Source organism: Sander lucioperca, chromosome 18 (assembly GCF_008315115.2).
Source record: "Sander lucioperca isolate FBNREF2018 chromosome 18, SLUC_FBN_1.2, whole genome shotgun sequence".
NCBI lineage: Eukaryota > Metazoa > Chordata > Actinopteri > Perciformes > Percidae > Sander > Sander lucioperca.
Window position 1 is genome coordinate 20,320,172 of NC_050190.1, and position 26,237 is coordinate 20,346,408.

The window sequence follows — 26,237 nt, forward strand, 5'->3', positions numbered from 1 at the left end:
AGGTGTCTGTTGTGAAAACAGTACAGTAGGTCTGTCTGATGGTTTGTTGGGAAGGGGCAGGGCCATTGTTGAAAGCCGAGAAGAGTTGCTGTGGAGGGGGAGAAAACATGGTACGGAGGGGATACTTTCATGATCCCATTACCATAAGAGAGGCTAAATTATTCATGTGGAGTGCTTAATCTATGGGGAAAAGTATAGTTAATGCACATAGTTTTAAAATGGATCTTTCCCTGCCTCTGCTCTAACACCACATTCTTGCTGGATTCAGCATTCACGGGCATTTACGGGAACGGCTGTCACTCTCCCCTGCATACACACGCATAGACATAATATGTGTGGGCATATGTGCACTCTTGCTTAAGCGCTGCTGCACTTCAAGCTGTTTCAAGGGGCTCTGCTCTCAGGCTCATCCCCGCTCTCCCTCTCTCCATAAGTCCCTTTCTCATCCTCTCTCACCCTCTCCTTCCATTTATTCCTTCATCTCTCTCTACCTCTCTTTCTCCCACCCCCCACCCCTCCCTCCCTCACCGTCTCCCTCACACTTTTCTCCTCTCTCACCCCTCTCAGTCTCACTGTCAGTACCGCAGACTACCTGGCCCTCATCCAAAATGTGATTAAAGAGAATGATCAGCTCCCTCAGCTCCCTCCTTCCTTCCTCCCTTCCGCTCTCTCTCTCTCTTCCTTTTTTATGTCTCTCTGTGTTTCTCCTGACCCTGTGTTACGTTCTTAGAGTCTATAGATCATGAGAGAAAAAAAACACACATGAAAACAGCGAAAGCAAAGGAACTGTAAAAGGATGCGGGCTGGCAGTGTCAGAGTCAGCTCCACTTCCAGTAACATAGTCCTCTACCCACAACATCACCACCACTCCATCCACACTGCAGCTCATGCTTTCTCCTCTTTCCCGCTCTTCCTCTTATCGTCTCCTTCTTTCCACTCCTCTTGTTCTCCCTCGGCTCTGGCTGGGGCCTGGTCCCTCTGGTCCATAATCAGGAACAGGCCCCCGGCGCGACCTGGCCTAACCCAGCCTGGCCTAGCTTGGCCAGGAACTGCGTCCTACACAGCAGGAAAGGCGCATTAACTGGGTGAACCTAATGTGCAAACTAATGTTTGGAGAACATAGGGAAAAAATTACCCAGATTATTCTGACAGCAGTTGAGGAGAATGTCTGTCTGTTTTGCGCCATTAAGGGAAAGGTTGGGGGAGACATTTTTTTTTCTTTCTTTCTTTCTTTTCTTCTCTTTCTCTGAGAAGCAGATTAAGTTTATCTGGGAGTGAGTTGAGCATAATTAAAAAGCAGAAAGGAAAAGGTGTTGCAGGGAAGTAATCATGATTGAACTACAGTAAAAGGAGGGGAGTGACTTTTTCTCCCTTTTACCCAAAGGCTTGGGCCAAAAACAAAGACAGAGTGCAGTGCTGTTGTATCAGTTCATTATACATTGGGTTTACACACCCATGTTCCTTGGCTGATTACTCCAGTGCATGTGGTGATGAGGAAGAGTGCACAGAGGTCTGATGTAATATGGCTAAAAGGGATTTGAGCGTGTGCCCCCAAGGGGCATTTCCACGTCCATTAATGCTGCCGCCGCTGTATTTTCACAAGGATGACAGTGCTTGAGTTCTTTAAAGGGAGAGTGTTTTCCCAGGAAATTTTCTGTCTTGTTTCAGCAGGCTAGCCTGAAGGGGGTCAGCCAAGAAGTCACCCTTAAGAGGTGATAATCCAATTGCTCTAGTCCTCACCAGATTTGTTTTCCCCTTGTGTGTGTGTGTCTGTGTGTCTGTGTGTCTGTGTGTCTGTGTGTGTTTACAGAGTGTAAGCATGTGTGAATGTAATAGACATAGAATGGGAAGCAGAGGCAGCAAGATGCCCGGATTCTTCTGTGTCCAACCCCGGGCCCCATTCTAGATCAGAGAGAGGTTATAGAGGCCAAGTCTGTCAAAGGCACACCTGCAGGGAAACTCCAAAAACCCTGACTGCCAGCTTACACAGGCCCGTTTAAGGTGTGCTTATTTGGAGTTTAACCCTGACTTCAAATGTCCTTCCCCTCTCTTCCCCTTTGTGTTTGACCAATGGGCCTTGTGCTCTTTTACTTTCTTTCTTTTCTTCTGCCTCCCTTGGCTCTTTAATCTCCTCCACCACCCCCACCCTCCCAGTTCTCCTCCCCCTAATACCCGAACCCCACATCACAGCAAAGGTCCCTCCCAAAAGACAGCAAGCGGTTGAGTAGAGTGGCTTAGCAAGGCCAGCTATAGCTTGTTCACTTGCTGTGTGGTTTTCTCTTGTGTAAACCAGGGTTTACACACTGAAGCACATTTGGAACTGAGCAGAGCAGCTATACCCTACAGGTAGTGCTTTAACCATGCTGCCACCGTCCAAGAGAGTGGGAGGATGATAAAGGAAGTGTGTTACAATCCGAGTTCTTCGTCTCTGCTGCTGATTTTCACGCGCACATCTTTTACGTTTATGCAAAGCTTTAGAGGGCATTATGCAAGATAAGCTCATTTTCTAGTCTGATTCCGACTCTAGTGCATGCTTTAAAGCCAAGGGCTGCTTTTTTAGGCATAATAGCAGTCCCGCGGTCTCCCAGCTTCCACGTAGCCAGAGTGCTTTTTTCACACCTGATCACTTTTGTTCACCCATTTTATGGCTATTGGGGAGCAGGCGGAGGTGAGTGATTTGACAGTGGTTAGTGCCATGAGCCCTAATGTTTATTGGAAGCAAGCGTCTAATAATTTTTGATTACCCCAGAGGAGGTATTAGTTATGTTAGTCAGCAAGGATAATTTCTTATTTACATGCCCCAAGCATTGAACACTCTGAAGGAACACCGGGGCTAAATGCGCAACAAAACGAATCAAACATGCCAAACGAGATGCTCCATCCTGGCTGGCTGCAGGGCTGAAGCTGGGAAAACCTTCATTATGCATTTACCATAATTCATTTAGAGGGTTATCAATTTGCAGAATACAGAGAAGATGTTTGGAGGGGGAAGCAAAAACATCATATCAAACGAAGGAAGAGAAAAAGGAACAAGGGAAAGCGAGATGAAAAGGAGTGAGATATTCAGGGATAGCTCAGTGCCTGGATTTTTAAAACGTTGTTCCAATTACACACTTTTCCATGTTCTGAGGCAGAACTTGCATGTTAAAAGCTGCAACCTCCTCTCTTTTACCAGTGTCACGCTCCGCCCCCTAAAAGAGCAGAAGCTGATTTCTTTTTAATGAAAGCCATTTGACACAGGAATTCTCTTCTATACATTTTTTGTTGAGATTGAGGCTGCACAGAGATGTTCTAGTTCAAATATTGTCTTTCTGTTCATTTAAGGTTGCTCTTTGTTTGACTTTTGCCCTGCTTACTCAAGGGCTTCTTGTATCTGTCTCTCAGTGTGAATTTCAGGACAGTTACTACATGTTTTCATTTTTTCTCTCCTGGCAACACACACTGAGAGAAGAAAAAGACCTTTAAAAGCATCTTTCCCTCCACCATCAGGCAAGGATGACTAAGGCCCCATTAGAACAATTGCAGGAAACTTAGGGAGACGGGGAGTGTTCAAAAGAATGAAAGCAGCCAGAAAACACCACTATCTTGTGATAACCAGAGATTGCTTTCATTATCTAAACACAAAAACCTCCACCTTGGAAAAATTGCACTCATTCCATTGCTTCATTCAAAAATAAAACAATGAAAACAGAGGGGTAGAAAAAAAGGGAGACAGAAAAAGAAAAACACATTTAACATTTTCCAAAGTGAGGGGGGGGCCTGCATTGTTTAGTACAAATGCTTACTCCCAGGGATGCAGTCCTTAGACAACTGAGTGTCTGCAGGAGACATCTGTGAAGCCTGACCTTGTGACCCCGGAAAGAATGCTCTTAAGGTGGGGGGAAAACTGCCTTTACCATTGAATCATGGCCTACAGGACAGCCCAGCAGCACAACAAACACAACCGCTACAGAAAATAACAACACAACACACCAACAGTCGATGGAAAAAAACCAGAGAATGAGGCGGGGGAAAAATGTGTAGTTAAAGTGAGACGAGCAAAAGAGAGAGAATGAGATACTGTAAACATAAAGAGAGAGAGAAAAGAAAAAGCAGTAGAAGAAAGGAGGGAGAGAAAGGCAGATAAAATGCACAGAAAACATGGACAGACTTGATCTGAATTGTACCTCACAGGCCTGGCTGTCTCTTACTCCTTTGCCCCACCCCACCCCATGAGCTCATTTTCATCCTTTATGAGTCAAAAGGAAGCCCAGTTGAAAATGAAAGGTTACACAAGCCAGAGCCCAAGCCCTCGGAGTGAGAGAGGAGAAGATCCCTGCTGTAAGGGCCCTGCTGCTATTCAAAGCACCTGCCATTGTGTGGGCGCCCATCCAGGCCTATTGTTGTGCAGAAATTAGTCGTGCTCCCTTTGGCTCCCTTCGGCTCCAGAGGCATGCGGCAGACCCCCTTGTTGTTTTGGGTTCAGATACGTGGTCGGATAGATGCGTGGCCCTGGCTACCATCACCACTGGCTGTGGCCCTTTGCCCTTTCTCCTAAAGCACAGTATCATTCTGCTTTTTTTCCTCATCTACCCTCTGTTGTGCACTTCTCTACACTTTCAGGCCAACATTCCTATAGTTTTCTCTCTCTTTCTTTTGTACTCCTACTCTCCTTTCTCCTTTGGTGTATATGCTTATTGTTCTTCGGAGCACCCTCATTATACCCATGGTTATATTTTAAGGGCCTCTCTCTTTGATTTTGGTCTCGTGGGGAGTGAGTGGTGGGCTGGTGGGAGCTGTAGGGCTGGCCCAGCTCTCCGGGCTCCCCAGCCAGCGTCTCGGAGAGTGGGCTTGGGGGTATTGTTGGGCTGGGCACCGCTGCAGAAGCTCTGGTGCTACGGCTAGTGCAGGGGGTGGATGTGAGGGGAAAATTGAAAAGTCAATAACGAAGGCCGCACAAAAAAAAAGAAAAGAGAGGGTGAAACAAAGGGAGATGGAGAGCTTCAAAAAGCTGAGAGCTATAGAACACTGCTAATTAATAGCATCAGAGGAGCAGCTTTTTTTTTCTTTCTTCTGGAACTTTAATGCTGCATATTAACTTCCAAGGCGAGGCGATTAGGAGCTCACATTGTGAGTCAGGTCCATCTCACTGCCAGGCCAGCCTACAGTGGCCATTTTATATAAGCGAGGATTGGTAACGTTGCTTTTCGAAAATGAAAAACAAACACACAAAATGCATTTAGTGGCAAACAAAAAAAAACACTTTATTGTAATGCAAGCCTACTGTACCTCTGTAACACTACTGAACCATCAATCACTGTGTTAGAGAGGTGTTGATTCAAGTCTGTGGTCATTTCTGAGGCTGTAGTTTATGGTGTTGAGTTGCATTATATTGTAAACTGTTTCTAATATGTTTGTTCCTCCATATGTAAATGAGATGGATACACTATTTGAAACACCTCTGAAATAATGTAGTCCAATACAACACCAGCACAAAGGGCGCCTCCGATGCACCATAGAACTGAATTAACCCACAAATGAGTAAGGAAGTATTTATTGTAATGCTATTGTATTCATTCATTACAGTATAATCAGTAGGCATATGTATAATTACATGCATTTGTTTCTCTGCATTTGTCAAATTGTACCCTTATTCCAAAATAGATTGCCGTGTGTTCCTACTTTTCCTTTTCATGCAGCTAATCAAAAGGTGAGGTGCAGGAACGTGACAAAAGACGAATGTTGGACGGTCAAGCGAGGCAGAGTGGCAGTAATTTGAACCAAGGCTTTGCAATTTGTATTTTTTTTCACAGCAGTAATAGGCTCTTCTCTCACTTTTCCTGCCATAGCAATTTCCACTGCCAACAGCTGTCAAGCCCCTAAAATCAAAATTAGTGCCATGGAATTGGGCCTTAATGAAATGACCTGCTGGATTTACCTTAAGGAGCAGGGCGGACAGTCAATACTAGCCTCGTCAAAACCCTCTCTCTGCATGCTGCGGCCCCATTAACCAAAGGAAATAGTCTCGAGTAAATGTATTAAGCACTACTTCCACCTTCTAATTATATATTTTTTCCTCCTCCCTTCATAATTCATTCACTCTTTCATTAGTTCCTAATATTGCAAAAGGCTTTTAACTGGCTCGTCTGTCCTCGTGGGGTCAACAATTATTTGTCACAATGTATTACAGGTATGTCAGACATGTCCATGTTGTATATTGGGGATAGATGTAGTGTCCCACCATGGCTAGGATGTGGAAACATATTTCCTTATGTGTTAGGAGCATGTTCATTGCAGAAATACAACATTATTTCCATAATATCAGCAGAATAATGTAGCATTAAGGGTTACACCATGGAATCCAGAGCTGTGCTCCCCACCGCCTCTGCTTCCTATAGAAAGACGTGAATGTGTGCCAAGGCCCAGTGGAGGACACAGGGCCCTGGTTATTGACTTGTAAAGGAGCCGGTAGGTGAGGGGTCTTGACAAGACATGAGCGTCTGACTCTCTTGTAAAGCTGTATCTGATTTCTCTGCTAGTTGGCTCCCCGGAGAGACCCGCTCTACCCTCTGTTGATCAGACTCTCACTCACAGCTGTATGGAAAAACGCAGCGATAAAAAGAATGAAAGAGTAGTTTTGTGAAAAGAGACGTTCTCGTTGTGTATGCCATGATTCCCTGTTAGGGTGAGAATGAGTGCGAGGGAGGAGGGAGAAGGAAGCAAAGGAATCAGCTACTAGGTGAAAGAGCTGTAGCCAAGAGTACATTTAGTATCTCAGTCAGTATGCCAGAAAAAAAACACTCTAAAGATAATTGTTTTGGTAAGTTGTGTTACATGGACTCGTCAATAAGGACATCTGCATTTGTGTAGGTGGGATAGTATAAAAATAAGAGACAATTGTATCAGCAAGAGGGCAGACAAAGCAAGTATCAGCTAGATCCTCACTCCTCACAGATCTGACTAATTTATGAGGGTAAACTGCGCTGACGCAGAGAGAGAGAGAGAGAGAGATGCAGGTGGAGGGAGGAAGTTTTCATTGACTCTCCAGAGCAGGCCAAGCCAAAGCCCCGGAGGGATCTCTCTCAGTTTGAACTTTATCAGGGGCTACGCTTAATCAATACACTATCGGAAAAAGAATTAATTACTAAAGCAGAATAAAACAGCTGCATTTTAAACCAAGGATTCATCAATGCTGTTCTGCTCTCTTGGTTACAGCTCAGGTGTCAGGAGGATCATTTTAGCTCCATGTAATGAGGAACTGTGGGAGTTTACCCCAACCGTCTGTCCTCCTCCTCCACCGCTCTGTTTTTGACCCCCCCTTCCAACCAACACCCAGTTCCTATCCCCTACCTCGTTCCTATCCTCTACCTCCTCACCAAGATATTTTCCTTCCCTTCTTTTTTTCATTCCATTTCCTACCTTCTCAGCTGTTTGTCATCTACCTACAATATTCTCTCTTTTTTTGTACATTTTTCCCTCTTCCCTTGCCCCATCCTTAATAGACCAACTGTATTCTACTCTCTTCCCCCCCCCCATCCGACTACATTCCCTTCCCACCAAATTCCTGTCTTTGCGGGTATGGGACGAAGGGGTATTAAACTTGAAATCTCTGGTGCGAATGCTGACTGGAACGGGACATTCCCGCTGCTGCAGCCATCAAGCCGGACATTCCTCCACTCAGGCTGGGACACCGCTGGTGTTGCGCAAAGAGGGGGGCATAACAGATGGGGGAGGTTGGTGTAGGGCGTAAAAAAACAACACACAATGCTCAAATGGTGAAAATAAATATCATTTTTTTGTGTATAAACTCAATGGAGTGTGACAATCAAAGGAGAAGATTGGTTGGAAGGAAATGAAAGGCGTATAGTAAAGACATTTAGATACTGGGGGACAAACAAGCCACATAGGAAGTATCTCGTGTGTCACAATAACCTTGGCCACGCGATTGCAACGACCAATGCCATCCACCCTTCACAGCCCTTGACCCCAGCCCAAAGCTTGTAAATGGACTGTCCTTGACTCCCCCATATTGGGGGATTTCAAGGCAGGTTGAGAAGGGGTTATGGGTGATGAATTGGGGTTTTAGTGAGCTCATTAGGAAGCCAAACAGAGTTTAGACTGGTGGAGCGGGGCAGCAGCGCAGTAATCAGTTCTGCTCGCTTTGTTCCCTGCCTCCAGGACATTTGTGTGAAAAAAAAGAGAGCGGGGAGAGAAAAAAAACTTCATGGCATTTTGGCTGATGAGAGGGCTGCTGAGCAGAGGCTACAATCTGATGGTTGACTTGTTGATTTATAAACCTTTTAATCCATTTACTCTACCAACCCCCCAGCTCTGTGTAGAAACCCCCATCTCTGCTAAACTCTACTTTGATGCCACTGTCCATCAGGTGTGGCAAAGATGTCTGCAATAAATCCAATTCGTACTTCTCTCTCAGTATGAAAACAGGGAGTTGGTTTGTTTGGTTTTGAATTGTAATTGAGGGTAGAGAATCACTGCTGATGCTGTTGTCATACATTGCCTCAAACAGTGTAGGCTGTTCTGAATCACAAAACCACACACAACCAGCACACTGGCAACCAGCACACAGATGCTCTTTCTGGTGGTTTAGGTAGAAGACTTTGATATGCAATAGTTCCTAGCGGGATTGTAAAGCCATTTTCTTTCTTCACTAGCAGATGGATCCATATGATGCATGTGCACGCTCTCCATCTCTTTGTTTTCTTTTGCTCTGTCTACTTTCTTTATTCCCTGCTTTCGCTACATTATCATTCCAAAGTAGAGCAACCCAGTCATTTTTACAAAGCACAAAGTATGGAAGCAGCTTATTTTACTAATGATCATGCTTGTTTCAATTCAACATAGCCCCACTTGCTTTTGGGAAATACCTATTCTTTAATATTTAATGCAGCATCCAACCTTAGGATTTTTAGGTATGCTTCTCTGTGGGCAACCAGCCCTGTTTTTCCACAATTGTAAATTATAGAGGGTGTAGCATCAATATGTGCAATTTTAACCACAAAGATCAAGAATAGCTCAATTGTACCATATTAAGGAAGGGATAAAAGAAGGACAAAGTCTGGGTAGACAGAAACAAGATTTGGACAGGTGCATTGGCAGGTTTGTACATTTGTTTATTAAGAAACCAGGGATGAACCGTGATTACCTGTGAGACCAATTAGCCCCATTCAATTTGGAATTTAAGAAGAGCAGTGGTAGTGTTGGAGTGCATGGGGAAGCGGGGTGGAGTTGTCAGGGAGGCAGAGAGTGTGAAATGTCTGGTGGAGACCCAAAGCCCTTCATTAGCCACTGATCCCTGTCTGCTGAGTGAGGAGCAGTCATGGGCATCACAGCTCCCTTTTAGTTCCCCCAAAAAGAGCGGGGTGGAGGGTAGCTCCCCCATCCCCTGCAATTTAGCCCTTTGCCATTCATGCAAATTGGGTCCTGACATCTGCAACAGCCTGCCTCCTTTCTTATATACATCTTTATTCCATCTCTTTTCTTTGGGTCTTTTTCCTCCTTGAATAAAGAGTCTTCTCTCAGCTGACATGCATTCTGTTATACATACTTTTTACACATCTGTGTAAAAAGTACCACTTTTTTTGTGTGTTTATATACACATATATATGTACGGAACAAAACAATCAAGATCCCAGGAGGTATAAACAATCATTGTGCAACCCTAAATGTCCCAATTTATGATGTATTAAGAAAATTGTTGCAGGTAGAAGGTTAATCGCACCAATAATTAATTCAGTATAAAGCCTTGGATGATGTGCAAACTCTGTGCACCCAGTGTTAAACTTTAGGATCATAATCTTATGAAAAGATCAAGAGAGTTCTCTTGAGTGACGACCCCCCCTTTACTCCCTCTCCCTTCTGGACGAACTACTCTTCTTTGGCTCTAGGGGAGAGGCTGAAAGGGGAGGGTGGCTTTGCTCCAGTCCTTATTTTGGATTACAAGGTAAAATAGCCTAACTGGCTGTTAAAAAACAAGTTTTACCTCCAACCCTCACCCTTCCCCTCTCTTTCTTTCTGCTCCCTCTACTTCGACCTCGCCCTCTATGGTAGGGATGTGCACAGTGGGGTCAACACTGTGCCTGTGAGAGGAGAGAGGCCTTGTATCGGTACAGAGGCGATAGTTATCTCCAGCATTCCAGGGATGACAGAGAGATATCTGCCTGATGGCAGGGTTAGGGGGCTTAGAGAAGGGGCGGAGAAGGGAGGGAGGTACAGGAGTTGTTGAGCAACTACCCCCCACCACCTCCCTCCTTCCTTCCCTCCCTGCCTTTCTTACTGCCTGACTGCCTCGCTTCCCCACACATAGAAAAAACCCATCTAATTAGAAGCTCTTATTCCACTTCATTTAAGGGAACACTTAATGATGTGTTTTTGGGGGGAGACAACTACACATTACTTCTCATGCAAAAGGAACCACTCAGTCGTTGCACTCAGGATGCAGATACAGCTGTGTTTGAGATGGAGGTTTGTCCTCATTTCTCCCGGGTGTCATGGCTATTGGAGGAAAACGTGGGAGTCCTCTCTCTTTCACCTTTAGCCGGTGTCCTGGTGGTAACAAGGGGTGGTAAAGAGGAGGCGGATAGTGACATGTGAGTTTGGCAGGGAGACTTGCTGAAGGAGAGAGTTTGTTGTAATTGCTCTGACAGATTTTAGGGCTGTTAATGACTCCGGCCTGAGCGCTACCAATTTGTCAGCATGCTTGCTGTTTACTAAGCTGTTGTTTTATGGTCCAGTGCAAGGGGCTGCTGCTTGTTTAAGCACAGATCAGGAAATAATCAGCGTAAAACACAGTGGTGCAGCCACACTAAAACAGTTCCGTTTAGAGCCCTCATCTACTGTATGGATCTGAATGAGCGCAGTAAGCCATATGGTGTGTGGTCACAATAGGACACACACAAACACACTGATGGGTTACTTACTGTTAGAAATTGGATGCTCAAGTGTGTGTTTTATCATTAAAGGGATTATGTTCTACTCGTTAGCACCCTGTATGTTACGTAAGTGCTAAGCATATTGCTAGCATGCGGTTATAGCCAGAAGATCTGTAATCCCCATCGGCACAGAGCAACAGAGGGCCGGCCATTCCACTAGTGTGAATAGAGCCTCTACGCGTTTGTGTGTATGTGAGAGAGATTGTGTGTGCGTCAAGAGCATGTGGTCCCAGAGCCGACAAAGACCCCTTCGTAAATCCAGAGTAAATAAAAGGGGTAACCAGACGGACAAAAGAGGAGCCCCCACTGCTTCTCTCATTCGCTGCCATTTGGGGGACTGAATGTGCTAAACGCCGCTTATGTTGGCTGAAAAGTTGAGGAGAAAAAGAGGGAAAAGGGAGGCTCTAAATCCCCCTCTTCTTTTCTCTTCATTCTCCGTGGCCAAGCCTGCAGGGCTAGAGGTGGTGTAATAGGAGGGTGTTGGAGGGAGGGTTGGAGGATCACTGTGGTGTGCTAAGGTGGAGAAGGCCAAAGGAGCTGCTGCTACAACAAGCCTCATAGCTCCTGTTCTCCGTCTACACCTCTTTCCTTCTCCTCGTGAGTTTCTCTTTTCTCCTCATTTGGGTGAGCTTGGGTGAACATGCCTGACTAGTTTGAGCTGACACGGGGTGTGGGGGGTATGTTGTAATTAGTCACTTTAACCACAGCTTCCATAAGCCACTGCCTCTACACTCTTGCTTCATTACCCTGAAACAAATGCCGGGGCCTCCCAGTGCAAAATCACTGCACAGCCTTTAGAATAATACACAGACAACATCTAAAGCTTGTCTAGAGGCTTTTTTCAGTAGGTGTTTTAATAGTACAGGGACCAATAAGTCTGGAGTGTTATTTGATAACTAACCGTGACTGGGTTTGAATGTTTTCCAACTATTGACAAGCCATTATTCATTCATGCATTGGTATATCGGAATGGTAGAGCAGCAAAGGGAGGGCGTACTGATGGTGCCGAAATATGTGTTACTCACGGCCATTTCCATAATGCTTCCAGGGCTGACTAGACCTTAGTGGCTCCCTGAGGGGCAGGGTGCCTCCTAGACATGAAGCATGATCTCTAGAGTCATTAGGACACCCTCTTACTCTCAGCAGACACTGTAGGACACTTTGTGCTTATACAGTTCTTTGTGCAACAAATCCTGAAGCGACCCTGAATGTGCCAACATTAGATAAGCAAGAGTTGCAGTATGTTTACAGTCCTTTCCCAATCCATTAATGAGCTCAGCCCTGAGACCAATTTACTCACAGGGAGATATATCTGAATGCATTTTTAATAACCACCCACTAGTGATGAGAGAGGGAATGTATGTGAGTGTAATGTGCTCTTGGACTTGGTGCTTGTTTGTTTGCTCGTGTTCTCGCCCTCATTGCGTCTGGTCATTGTCTTCCATCTCTCCTGATTACACCTTCTCGGTTTCTGTGCGTATTAAAATAAGCACAAACTTTCATTGCAAACACTTTAGGTCAAGATATTGATGGAGTGGGTGAGGGAGAAGGAGAGAGGGAGAAGAAGAGAGGAGGAAAGAGTGAGGGAAGACAGACAGAGACTGGGGAGAGAGTGGGAGAAAGGGGAGGGGGGCTGTCTTTTTTTCCGTCTCCAAGGGCGCTGCTTTTCCAAAAAGTGCCTGGGGCTACACTCCAGCACCTCGGCTCCCCTAGGCCTTTCGGCTGCCTCCTAATAGCCAACCCCCATCTGTGTCACATGGCCAGATGATGGGACGCTTCTACATGCTCTGCCCTGCACTTTTTTTTTTCCCCTATTTTTTTTTTTCAGAGTGCACATCCACACAGGTTAGAATGGCAGAGTTGCCAGGGAACAGTCAGAAGCCATTAGCGTTTGGGACAATTTGCCCTGCAGCGTTCCTTCTCTCGCTCATAAGAAAGGAGTGGGGGTGGATGCAAAGCACCAGCTCTCCTTTAGATGTAATGAGGTTGTGCAAGTTGGTTCTTTATTCTTTTTCTACTTCTTCTTTTCTTCCCCTCCTTGTTCCTCTTCTTTCTTTTTCTTTCTTTCTTTCTTTCTCTGTCCAAACTTGATTTTCCTATATTCTCTGAATACACATATTTCTGCATGTGTATATAAGTTCAAAACAACTATTAATACTGAACACAAGATTTGTGCTTGAATGCCACATGTATGTTTTGTGCACACATGACAGTATCCATGTGCATGTGAGAGAAAGACAGAGGGAGAGAGGAGCTGAAAGCCGCGGAGTCTGGTTTCACCCTTGCGGGCTAGGGCAGGAGGCAGCGAGCATGCTGGGTAATGAAGTGACAGGTCAGTCTGTAAATACGCACGGGTCGCTGTGGCCCTGGCCAGGGGGGAGGCTATCGCATTGCAGTGAAAATGGAAACGTCAATAAAATTAATCTGCCAGCCTTTTGGCCACTGTGTGGTTCCATTGGATGAGCCTGACTGCTCACAGCAGGAGAGGGATTTGGAGACTAGCTTGAAAAATCAACACAATCAACAACACACCTAGCGGCACACAAACAAACAACCAAACTGTGTATCAACATTATTCAGTGAAGCTCAAAAGCACAGCAACAAGGGGAGGGTGGTTAAAATTCACAGCTCACTAGTTGTTGTTATTGAAGTTTGGAAGCAAACTGGGGGAGTTAGACTTGACTTCCGTCTGGGTCGCATTTCTCAGGAAGCCCCTCACAGTCAGGGTAGGGCTATGGCCAGACCAAAGTTTATTGTTTTAGGCTTTCCTGAACAAGGATTTGTACTTAGCCTGGGATTTACGGCATTTGCCACTAATGAATGCCCATTCTACAATTACAACACCCCTAGTCTGTGTCCCCATTCCCATATGTCCTTCAGAGGGGCCGTTGCTTCTTTAACTTCACACAGGGAGCGCAAAGTCGGCACTTCTCTGTTTTCCTCTTTCGTGTGGCTCTGCGCTAATGATGTGGAAGGAAAACACTGTGCACAGAAAGAAAAGAAAGACAGAGAGAGAGAAGAAAAAAGAGAGGGAGAAACAAAGGGGGAGGAAAAAGAAAGTGGGGAAAGTAGTCAGAACTGAGGGCCCCTGCTGTCCTTGTATTCTTCATTTATTTTGCATTTGATTACGCTACCAGTCGGATCCTTTTTCTTTCCCCCTTTTTAATGTTATTAGTTCAAATATTTATGCGAGATTAAGGCTTGTATAGGTGGTTGTGATTGACGCCTCCCCAAAAACAGGAGGACATGCGAGTCTGAATTTTGAGAACATCAGGGTCCTTCTCTGCCTTAGTGAAGGAGTTTTTCAGATACATAATTTAGATGCCCTCAAGGAAGGCTTTCAAGGCATTTGTGCCTGGGGGCAAGAAAAAATAACTATGACTGTTAAAAGTAAATCATTTTTGCTAATGCACAATTAATGCTGGGGAAGAGGAACAAGAAAAAGGCAAAGGACAAAGATGGAAACTTCTATTTAAAAGAGAAATCGTGCCTGGGTTATGTGCATGTTTTCCTCTTGAAATCAAACGCTGACGGACATTAATGCAGGCGAAGCCGCCACTGGCCTGTCATGCTAATCTTGTGGCGGAATGGGGAGGGGTGGCTGCGAGGGAAGGGACTGAGAGAGGAGAACTAAGAGAGTCGGGGCTTGGGTTGGGGTGGGGGAGGCAGACGAGTCCATTATTGCATCGAAGTGCAACAATAAACCACCCCAAATCACATCCCTACTTTAATACTCATGCGTCTCAACTCCTTTGAGTTTTGTTTGTATGTGAGTGTGTGCCTGTGCACGCAACATGAATTTATGAATGTACTGTATATGTCTGCATAACTCCGTCCTGTCCCCTTTGGCTCATTTCAAAAGATGAAAAAAAAAGCTCTACATTATGTCAAGCATGCAAATTTAATTGAATTAATGGCATGAGTCCGAGCCTCTACTGTACATGAAGGCTCCTTGTCCTTTTTTTTTGTCATTTGCTCCATTTTTTACTTTCCTCCTCTTCCTACTGCAGAACTGGAATGGGGAACCTAGCGTTTCAGCATCCAACCATAACATTAGAGTCATTAACCCCTATTCCCCTCTCCCGTGCTCTGGGGTATAGAACAACTCTGCTAGGCCTCTGTGTAAACCCCTCGCTCGCTGTACAGGCCTTCCTCTAAGGCCATCTAAATCCCCCTACCTCCATATCTTCACTACACTACAACACTGGCTTTGCTGCGGCGATTCTCTAGGCCTCAGTGCAGTGCCTTTGAATTCCTTCCTGTCTGTGGTATTTGTCCATTTATCCATTTTTCATGAGCCTTAAACTCAGCTTTGACTGTTTGTACTTCTGTTTCAGCTCTGAGAATTTTTAGATCTGATTTTTTTTTTTATTGTATTCTGAGTCAGTGGTGTTGTGTGGGATGTTATTTAACCCCGGGTTTTGTTTCCGTCCAGGAGATGGCTTAGACAACAGCGTTGCATCGCCTGGCACAGGGGATGACGACGATCCGGACAAAGATAAGAAGAGGCAGAAAAAGCGTGGCATTTTCCCCAAGGTGGCCACTAACATCATGAGGGCGTGGCTGTTCCAGCATCTCACGGTAAGCACAGCCATTACTTTTTGGAGATACACATGTATGAAAGCAACCCAGGTAGAAACACACACACACACACACAAACACACACACACACACACACACACACACACACACACACACACACACACTCATACACACCTGTCACATAGTTGTTGAGTGACGGATGCGCTGCAATGCTCACCTGTCAGCCACCTGTCAGAAGGACACAGTGACCAGGTCAATCTAATCAGTTTGGACTGTTTACTCTGCTCAGCACACTCTGAGTAAGAGGGAGATGGCCCAACAATCCATCACATTTACTCCAATATGAGATGCACTGTTTGTTTGGCCTGAAGGAGAATGTTTTTTTTCTGGGGCAGATTAAGAGGAGTGGTAGTTACTGGAGGGATGATTGTGAGCGTTACGGTGTGTAAAAATTTAGATTGAGTGCACAGATTTTTTGAAATCTGATCACTTGAAATCAAACATATTTTGTCATTGTTACAGTAACTCTTGTGTAGGTGTACTGATGTTATGGGTACAAATTTCTAGGGCGGCAGCTGTAACTTGTCTTTAAAAATGCAGTTCTTTTCACTGGAATGAGCGAAATACTTCATCTATTCACCTCTTGATCAGTCTCACATTTTAGAATCTAGTTGACTTGGTGACATTCTAGGTTATGATTGACGTTGAGAGGGCACATGCTAATATATTTCTCCTCCATAGCTTGAGAGGAAATTGTTTGTTTGCCAGACAGTTCAGTCAGACAGCTCTGACATTGGCTCATTTACTTCATGGCTTGGATTAAATATTCAAATGCCACAGTAATTCAAACATACCCGTAAAATGATGGAATACTCTTATCTTAGCTGTTTTTTATGTATGTGACAGTCTGCTTTTCTGTCCGTCTGTGTGTGTATAAGGGGACGGACCACATGTCCCCCCCCACTAATGTCAGGACATTATCAGAACATCAGGCTGTATTGATTTTGCTACACAGGTCAGATTTCAGGAGGAGGTGGCCACGCCATGACACATAAGCTGCTCACTGAGCACGTGGCTCCCTGTCCCAGAGATGGAGGGACAATGTAGGGGGAAGGGTGAAGTAAAATAAAAGAGAGAGAGAGAGAGAGAGAGAGAGAGAGAGAGAGAAAGAGAAAGTAGAAGAGACATAGTTTAGAACTTTAGCCTTATGGATCATCCACACATTGTAGGAGTCTATCTCTGTGTCCAGATGCCCTCAGACTTCTTATGAAGACTGGACTGAGTGCTGGGTTTTCTGTTTGCTGTGTTTTTCCTCCTGTGTTTCTGTCCTGCGTTTCCCTCCTTTGCCCATCTACACACCTGCTCTCAATCAGCCTCGTTAGCCCTCATGCTCCCAGAGTTGTTTCCAGCCAATCAGCTCCCTGCCTGTTTTCCTGCCTAATCACCTCATTCCTCTCACCTGAGCTTCTCGCCCCATCTTTCCACCTGCACGTCATCCCCTCGTCAGAGTAGTTTGTATTTAATGCCTGGTTCACACGGCAGGATAATTAGGCCGATTTTAGCCCCGATTCACCCCTTCCGACAATCTTAAGGATGCTCCGATTATCTTAAAATAATCTGATCAGATATTCCTGCCGTGTGTGGTGTGTTAAGACTGCTCTCGTCTGCTCGGAAGGACGTCGGGACCGCTCCGATCTCAAATCGGGGATATCCAACATGTTGGATTGTTTTGGCCCGATTTCTCCTCGTGTGTGGTGTCCCCCGGGGACAAACGAGCACGCAGCCTGTGGACTGTGGCGTGTAGCCAATCAGAAAGCGAGGTGACGAGGTGGCGAGGAAAGCACCGGGAAACAAAATCAAAACAGCCAGCGGCATGGCGCACCAGAAAGTCCGGTGGACGTCGGAGATGGAGGACCAACTCGTCGACCTGTGATAACGTTATTTTCCGGTTAAAAACAAACTACAAACTATCTGCACCACTGCATCCTCTTCGTCCACCATGATTGTTTACTCTGAAGTCACGTTTGATCTTGAGGGATTTTGCGAGATTTCCCGTCTGACCTGGGAATGCTCGGGAGTCAAATCAGTTCGTGTGTGATGTGTTGATTTTGCCGTGTGCTGCGCACCACACACTGTACGACCAAAACTGTTAGACCCATGATTTTTTATCGCCGTGTGTGGAGTCTCTCAGGATTGGAAAATCGGCCGACAATTTTAAAATCGTCCCGTGTGAACCAGGCTTTAGTCCTCTGGTTTTCAGTTTAGTCTTTGACTGACCCTTGTCTTTGTTCTCCTATGATCAGTTTTGGCTTGCCACCATAAACCTTGAGTAAAAAGTTATTTCTTCAACTTCCTGTTGCCTGCAGTCCCCTGCATTTGCTTCCACCTGCTCTTCCACTCTTCGTGACACACATTTAAGAGGGTCAGGTAGCCCCTGTGCACCCTATAACCCCCCTCCCACCCCTCCCTGCCCAAAGCCCCTCTACCCTGATTACCTAACCAAATGCCCAAGTAATGTGTGGCCAGCAAATACGGCCTAATTGAAAGGGCTGTAAATCCATTACATATTGGTCAGGGATAATCAGGAGTGCTTTAATCACTTTTATCTATTCAGGAGCAGTGAAGCTGCAACAGCAAAGCCCTGAGCCTCGCAGGCCTTAGCGGCTCCACCACGCTAGTCTGCATGCTTATTATTCTCATCATTATCAAAATGACTTCACAGCTGTTCACAGCTCCATCGTTCCCTGACTGGAGACTTCTCACCAAACCGTCCAGACCAGGCTTTAATCAGATGCTGAGGGTGGGAGGGAGTAGGATGCCTTGCTTGTGTTTAAAAGGGACAAATGACAAAGGCAAAATGTTTTATTAAAGTGAAATCTAAATACACCTTATGTAAGTTAAGACTAAATATTTCCTCATGATTTGGCATCTTTCCTGTTGAAAGCCTCACACAGCTTCAATGCTCCCCTCTGCAAAAGATGCTGAGAGAAAGACAGAATGTCACATACAGAGCTTTTGGAAGAGTTGCCAACATTTTTCTTTAGAATTGTTTTAAAATTGAATTCAAAGAGTGGAAAGGAAAGGGGGTGGGGGTATCCCAATGTTGGGCACAGGCGCATTTTTCAGAGAGCTGGTTAATTCAGATAGAGCAGAGCTTTCAAGGCCCTCTGTCCCTCTCTCCTTTATCACATCCCCTGCTTGTAGATGTTCTCTCCAATCTTTATTTGTTTCTTTTGTGTAAAGCCCTGGCCAGTCTTGTACAAATTATAATCCCTCCCTTTTAACCTGCCTTCATTTCTCTACTGAGGAAGAGGACTAATTGAATTATCCCCCTTCTCACAATCCAATTCTCCCACCCATAAACTCTCTCACTCTCTCACACACACACACATTAGCCATTCTCCTTTCTTTTAATTTGTTAAGCAAATGTATTTGCCAGTGCTGGATGCGTCTGTGCAAGGGTGAATTCTTGGGGACTTTGGCCCCTGAATGGCCTATAGCGGCATTCTGCCATTCATGCATTCATTAACTGAGGGGTGAGGAGTGAAAGGAGCGGCCTTGTATTTTCCTCAAACTGCGGGGCCAGCATGGAGCTCCTCTTCTATGAGCCGCAGGGGTCTCTCTACATATGTTCTCAACATCCAGCTATTGTCACATCTTCTGAAAAGCTCAAAAGGACAGGACCCCCCTTCACACACCGAAAAACAACACAGGCCAATAGTAACAACTGTTGGCTTTTGGATTCAGTATAACAAAATTGCCCTCTCCCTCTCCCCTCCCACCCTCCCTTGCTTCACTCTGACCTCACACTCTCTTGGGAGAAATCACAAGATGGTCTTCTTGACAGTCACATATAGAAAGTTACCATCAACCCTACCATGCCAACATTCCAGCTGAGGGGAAATACAGTTTTGGTGCCATAGAGATCTCACAAAATATGCAAAGATTCCACAATTACTCTGTGGAGAAGCTGTGATAACTCTGACGTCTTTTACATTGAGCCCATATGCACATGCACTAGAGAGCACGTGAGCTGGCAACCTTAACTGCCCCATATGTAATTGGCAAACGGCAGGACAGATCAGCTGGTGTTAGCTGGCAGAAGAGGGTCAGGCCGTCTCTCCACTCACTCCTTCTATCATCCCTCCCTCTCTCTCTCTCTCTCTCTCTCTCTCTCTCTCTCTCTCTCTCTCTCTCTCTAATACCCCCTCCCTCCCCAGGAGTTTCTGGATGTCTTCCAGCCACATTAGGGGAAGGAAAATCCCAGACTGTTGGTATAGGCTTTTCAATACTACAGGGAGATTATGTTATCAGAAAGGTAAACTTCACTGTTAGGGGTAAAATGTTTTACTGCACTTCAAAAGCATGATCTACAACATTCAGGACAAGAAGAGGATAGGTAGTTAAAGGGAATAAAAGATAGTAGGAGAGAAGTTCTTTTCTTATTGTCGCTCAAGGCGATGCCCTTTTTTTTTGTTGGCCAAAGCAAACTCTAAAATTTACAATTAGCCCCTTGGCGCCCCTGGCCTTCCTTTCCTCTTACCCCCCCTGCTAGCTCCCTGCTAGCCCTTACTCACCCCTGTAAAGACAAGGGTCGGTCTCGCAATGAAAACAGGAAGCACTCCGATACAAAGATACCACTCTGGGCTATGGCCTTGTCTTTTGACTAGTGTAAACCCTCAAACACCTATGAAAATAAATAGGGGACCTCAGGAGCAAACCAGGCCAGTTGAGGGGTTGGCACACGTGTGTATGTGTTACTTAAAATGGAGGGAGGGAGGGATTGAGTGAGAGAGAGGGGGAGAGTGGTCAGTCAGATGAGTAAGTAGGTAGCCCTCTCAAGCATCAAGCGTCTCAGGTTTTGTGCCGGGCCACCCTTTGGCCTGGGTGTTTGGGGAAATTCTGTTAAGCTGCTAAGCCAGGTGTATTGGTCCCCTGGGCTCCTTGAAAGGGAAGTGATATACCCCATGGTCATTTGGAAAGTCCTTGGACTGCGAGTAGTAGAACTGTGTGTTCAGATGAGATATGAATGATTAGATGCTTTTGTAGATATATTAATTAGTACAATACATCATTGTCTTTTATCCTCCTACTGTAAGTGTAACACCAATGTGAGTATTGACTCACATAAACAGCTTTTTGACTGAATTAATAAAATGAACATTATACCTGGAAGAACGCTCACAGCGGAGCTCAAAAGATGCCCTGTTAATACAGGCGTTAACCAGAGTGGGGACACAACACACTTTGTGAGGAGATGAGTGCATTTTGCTGCAAACATCATTAGACATTACTGGCAGTGGCTACCCCCCCCCCCCCCACCACCACCACCACCACCACCACCTCCACCTCCTCTCCCAATCCCAGCCCAACATAGCATTAGTCTCCATGACAACAGGGTGTCATCGTCAGGTCGAGCCCTCCTTGCCGCTCTCTCGACCGCCCTTTATAGACGCACATAAAAGAGCCAGCTAGGGTCATTCACAAGACATGGGCGCAGGCAAGGCCAAACCCTGGCAACGGATGTTTGTCCCATACGATAAACAAGTGTACAAGTCCATCCCTCAAAAAGAGAGGGCATGTTGTTTGAGTAGACTAAACAGTCAGCTCTGTAGGATCCCCCGTTTTGTTTAAGCTACTCTAGTCCTTCTAATCCTTGTGTGTTGTTCCAGTACAAGTAGCATTTAACTGGTGGAGACACACATCTGCAAACAGTTTGAAATACCCAAGCCCTTTCTCCTTTTACACTAAACTGCTGAAATATGTTTATTCCATAGCTGCTGGTGCCTACTTTGGCTTTCCAGTATACATGGCACAATAAAAAAAATAAAAAATAAAAAATCATGCTTAGTTAGTTAGTTCACTTACATCTTGTGCGATTACATTGTTCATTTGTTTATAAAATGAACTTTTTAAAGCCATAAATATTATGAAGAAGCAACTATGTTTCAGTGATGTACATTGAAAATCTGTTTGCTTTTTACCTCCTTAGCTTGTGTGAGTTTAGATGAAGAGAGAGGGTGGAGACAAAGCAGAAGGAGGGTGAAGGGGGGTTTAGGGGTAAGAGCATGGGTAAGGAGGGGGTAAAGAGGGGGCTCCCAAAGGTCACAGAGGTGGAAGCCTGGAGGAGGCCCACACACTAATCTGTCATGTGCTCGTTTGCCTCGCAGCCCAAAAGTCAGCTCTCCAGTCACCCGTAGCAACCCAGGCGACAGTTTGGTTCACTGCTGCTGCCCAAATGTGTGACTATCAGTGGGAGACGCAGGAAAGAGTCATCACATTACTTGTGTGACAACACCCATTGCTTTGTGTGTGTGTGTTTACAAAACAGGCGTTAGTGACAATATGACAGGGTAGTTTGGTGGTGTTTAGCACTGGAGTCATTGCAAGTCTTTGATAATGACTCTGAAGGAGATCTTTGGTGGGGGGGGGGGTGAGGTTTGGTGCTTAGCTATTGTCTAGTCACTGTGTTCTAATGTTGGCTGCTCAGCGACCCTGGAAAACAGAGACACAAGCCACCTCAGCCTGCCATCTGTTCTTCGCCAGCCGGGCCACCACAGAGGGGCTACCACGGCATGGACACACACTCAAACCCAGACACTGCGACACTAATAGTGAAAAAAAAACCACAAGAAATTATTTTATTTCACACAATCTCACCTTCAATGTCAGAACTCATAAACAAATTACCCCTACATGTCAACAAGATGATTTCTTGTAGATCGAGAGAGCAGAAAACAGAAAGTTTAGAAGGGGGATCCAGTGACCACCAATTTTCACAGGCTGTATAATTATATGACGGGCCGTATCAACTTTGCCATCTCATTGCAGATCAGCTTTGTGGTAATTTACCAGTGTTTGTGTGTCACAGCTCTGTTGCTGAAGCCTTGTTTACAGTAAGCTTTAGCATAGTAGGTAGCCGTTCCAGAGGTTTAGTGTTGCTGTGCTGTATTAGAATGTAATAAGCCTTAATTCGTTTCATGCTCCGACATCCGACCTTTACACTTTGTCCCCTAATCCAGATCTGTCATAGTTCCACTTCAAAGCCAACTAACACATGGAATCCACTGTCACATAAAGCATGGCACATAAACCTAACATACAATACTGTGTGTGTGTGTGTGTGTGTGTGTGTGTGTGTGTGTGCGCGTGCGCACTTGTGAAAAGAGCAGACATGTTTGCTTGTTTATCCACAAGATGAGCATGTTATTGTGCATGTGGAAATGCAGGGATACCTGCATAACCCCAACACTTCTCTTCCCTCTACCTCATGTTCCCTCCATCTTTCCTCCCTCCCAGTTGATTTTCATTCCTGCTTGTTTGCGTCTTAATACAAGTTGTTTAATGAAGTAGCAGAAATGAGTGTTTCGCTAAGGTACTGTTTATGACACGTTCCCTCTGCATGGAGGTGATTAAGCTGTGCGAATCTCCACAGTGTTTGCCAATGAAAAAAGGAGTAACCCGCAACATATCCTCCAGTAAGACAACAGCAAGGGGAAAACAAAGGAGGAGAGTGTATGTGCATTTCATTAAAAGCCATTTTACAACAGTGGTGTCCTCATGCAAGATTGGGAGCGCAGCATGAGATTGACCGACCCCTGCAGAGGTGACTGCACGTGCCCTGACCGCAGCAGAATGCAAACAGGGCTAGGCCTGTGGAGGGCAGTCAGATTTATAAGCTCACAGCTCTGAAACAGTGAGAGACTCCTCCAAGAACACACATGCACAAAGCTGAGGAGACCTCTTTAAGGCCCTATACACCCCAGCCTGGCAACGCCTCCCTGCCTTCAGCACAGCAGCGCAGTCCTCTCCTGCTGTAGTCATAACACTGATCTGTCGGCTGGGACCTGGCTGAGCTGACTCTATGGGAATAGGGCTGAATGACGTCATGTGTAATAAAGGACCCCGCAAGGTAGTCTGTGATAGCGTACATGCCCCTGGTGGAAAACCAAGGCTATTAAGATGGTGGTAGCTGATTCTGTGCCGTTTTCCCTTTTTCTACACTTTTGGGGTTATCTTACTCATAACAAAATGTATAAGAGGATTTTGGTTTCACATCTTAGAGCGAGTTTCCTTAAATTACCCCTTACCCTTCCAGGGGTACCGCCCTGCAGGCTAGCCTCATCCCCCCCCCACGGTTGATTGTGGGGTTGTGGCAATAGCTGCTAGAACGGTGGCTGCTGCATGCTGGGGACCATTGAGGCCAATGAGATTCTGCTGCAGGCCTCCAAGCTGCCCCAGCATCGCTTTGATATTCATCTCACACCAACAGAAGAATAATGCAAAAGGGAAAAGGAGCAGCGTTGAAACAGCAAATCAGGCTAAAAAGGGAGGGAGGCAAGGAAAGAGAAAAGGTTGAGGGATGGAGGCATTGAGTAGAAATCAAAAACAGTCTGTGTGTTTCACTGTTTGGTTTGTCATGGGACCCTGGCTGCACCAAATCCCACTCCTGCCATTTTGTGTGATTTTTCTCCCCTCCCTTCCTACCCCTCTCAAATACATGCTTTTGTTTTGCCCAGCTCTCAGTCCAGGGGCAGGCAGTGGGATTCCTGCACAGTGGGGTCCTTATAACTGGGAGCCATGTCTCTTGTTCTCACCTTTTTCCCCCACTTCCTCACCTTTTCATTTTTCCCCCATTGATATCCTCTCCCTTTCCCCCTCTGAACATATGGACTGGTTTTTAAGAGAGAGCCAAGTCCACATCAAAGATTGAGGCTGAGCGGGTCAATTTGTTGCTCCTTTCCCCAACTCTTCCCCCTCCACTAGCCTCAGTGGACCCTCCCTGCACCGCAGCCATTTACCCAGAATGCTCCATTGCTCCAGCAGTTCTGCCTAGCATATATATTGAGCTGGGTGTTGTTAGTGTCTGTTCTTCAAATGGAGCCAACCATGTTTCTCTGCAGCCACATCCCCCTAAGATCATGTAAGGCTATACAAATGAGCATGTGTGAAAGATAGTAACCCCTGTATCAAAAATAGCTGTACCACATGCTGATAAGAAAAAGCAGAGGGATACAGGAAGAAGAGAATCAAAGAAAGAAAATCAAATAAAAAGAAAACATAAAGATATATAAATCCAAATCTAAGTAGAGCAGGCCTTGGCTCCAGATGTGAATCTCTCTGAATAGTGATTATCAAGAAAGCTAGTCCCCCATATCCCTAGGGCTGCAGCGACTGACACACAAAGCACCTCTCTAAAGCCCATAAACCAGCTTGCACAATTATTTAGATAAAGAGGGCGACAACAGCAGTGTATGCCTCCCAAACCAGAACCTCCTCCTTGGCTCTCATCCTCCTACTACTCCTGCTCCTCCTTTACCCCTTTCTCATCCAGCATAAAGATGAAGAAATGAAAAAGGGGGGCAAATGTGTAATTAGCCACACGTTTCTGAATCCTCCTTAATGTTCATTACTGAAACCAGGGGCAATTACAAGTTCAAAGGGGTTTAGGGCACCAGCAGCCCGCATAATCAGTTGCAAATTAAGCACAGCTCATTTGTCACAGCACAGCATGCACACTTGTATGTGCACACGGAAACACACATGCATGCACGCTGTCAGAGTTGAGTCATAGACAGGCTGACAGGCATCAATTTCCATGCAGGCACAAATCTCAGCTACCCCAAGGCACAGAGTTAGGTCGCCCAATCCTCTTATGTTCTGATTCTTTGTTTTTACTAGAGAACAGCAAACACCGCTGACACCTTCCCCTTAGCTTGCTCAACATTATACTGTATCCAACTTGCATTCATCCTCTTATAGGTGTCCTGTTTGCTCTTTCAATCCCCACCGCCACCTGTCCCGTCCGGTCTCCATTTTACAGCTTCTGTTTTTTTCAACCTCTATCTTCCTCTGTGTCTCTCTCCTCCCACCTGGCTGTGCCTCTGCAAACACGTGACAGTGTGTGTTTCATGTCTGTCCCCGGAGGTGTATCTCGGTTACCTCTGGGGCCGGGTCACAATGGCTAATCCTGTCTTCAGGTGGCTGTTTAGCACACTGAGAGGAGAGCTCGCAGAACCGGAGGTGAGCTCCTGTTACAGGACTCCCTGACCAGGGGTCACCTCCGACACTGTCAGAATACAAACACACACACACACACACACACACTCACGTACAATCTGGTACACACACCAAAGTTTTCACACACAAACACTGTCACTCAAACACATTGAGTCTGCTTATCTATCCCAGGTGGCTCAGCCTTAATGTCTATCCTCCCTTGTTCTTCTTTATCTGCCTACTGTACTACTACCCTTCTAGTCTTTCTCTGTCTTCTCTCATTCCCAGATCAGCCAGCCTCTTGTTCACATTAGGATTCCCTGATATGATCTCCATGAAGACTTGCTCTAGTGGCCATGCGTTGCCTGTCCTGCCCGGCACCCTCATTGTTTAAGCTGCTCTCACACAGGGACACAGTCAGGTCTCCAGTGAATTGAATGGAGCCCTATCATGTGTGGCTCAGCGTAGTGGGAGAGAGAACTCATTTTTCACTGGGGGAACGACATCCATCTCAGCAGCCAAACGCTGGCTGTTTCATTAAGTAGCCCATCCAGGCAGACAGATGTGTTCACCACACAGCCATGTTTGCCTATGCAAGAGCGTGTATTAAACCACAATCCTTTGGGGGAGATTAATAGGCTACCAGCCCCTTTCCATTGATTATCTCCATGCCATTTTCCCCTCCATTCCTTGGCTAGATATTAAAAACTAATGAAGCCTATTAAAAACGGGGAACCGCGAGGCTCTTCACGGATCATTTTAGGTTAT

General features: G+C 45.7%; 1 protein-coding gene across 8 annotated transcripts in view; it reads left to right on the forward strand.

Annotated features, from left to right (window-relative positions):
- meis2a (Meis homeobox 2a) overlaps positions 1–26,237 on the forward strand; it is an 81,231-nt gene that overhangs the window by 18,335 nt on the left and 36,659 nt on the right. For 7 of the 8 annotated variants that reach the window (XM_035994544.1, XM_031309982.2, XM_035994547.1 and 4 more), the window contains exon 8: positions 15,364–15,509. In XM_035994544.1, coding sequence (XP_035850437.1) covers positions 15,364–15,509 — 146 coding nt within the window. The remainder of the gene's footprint in view (positions 1–15,363; positions 15,510–26,237) is intronic. The other variant, XM_035994546.1, reaches the window with a different exon arrangement.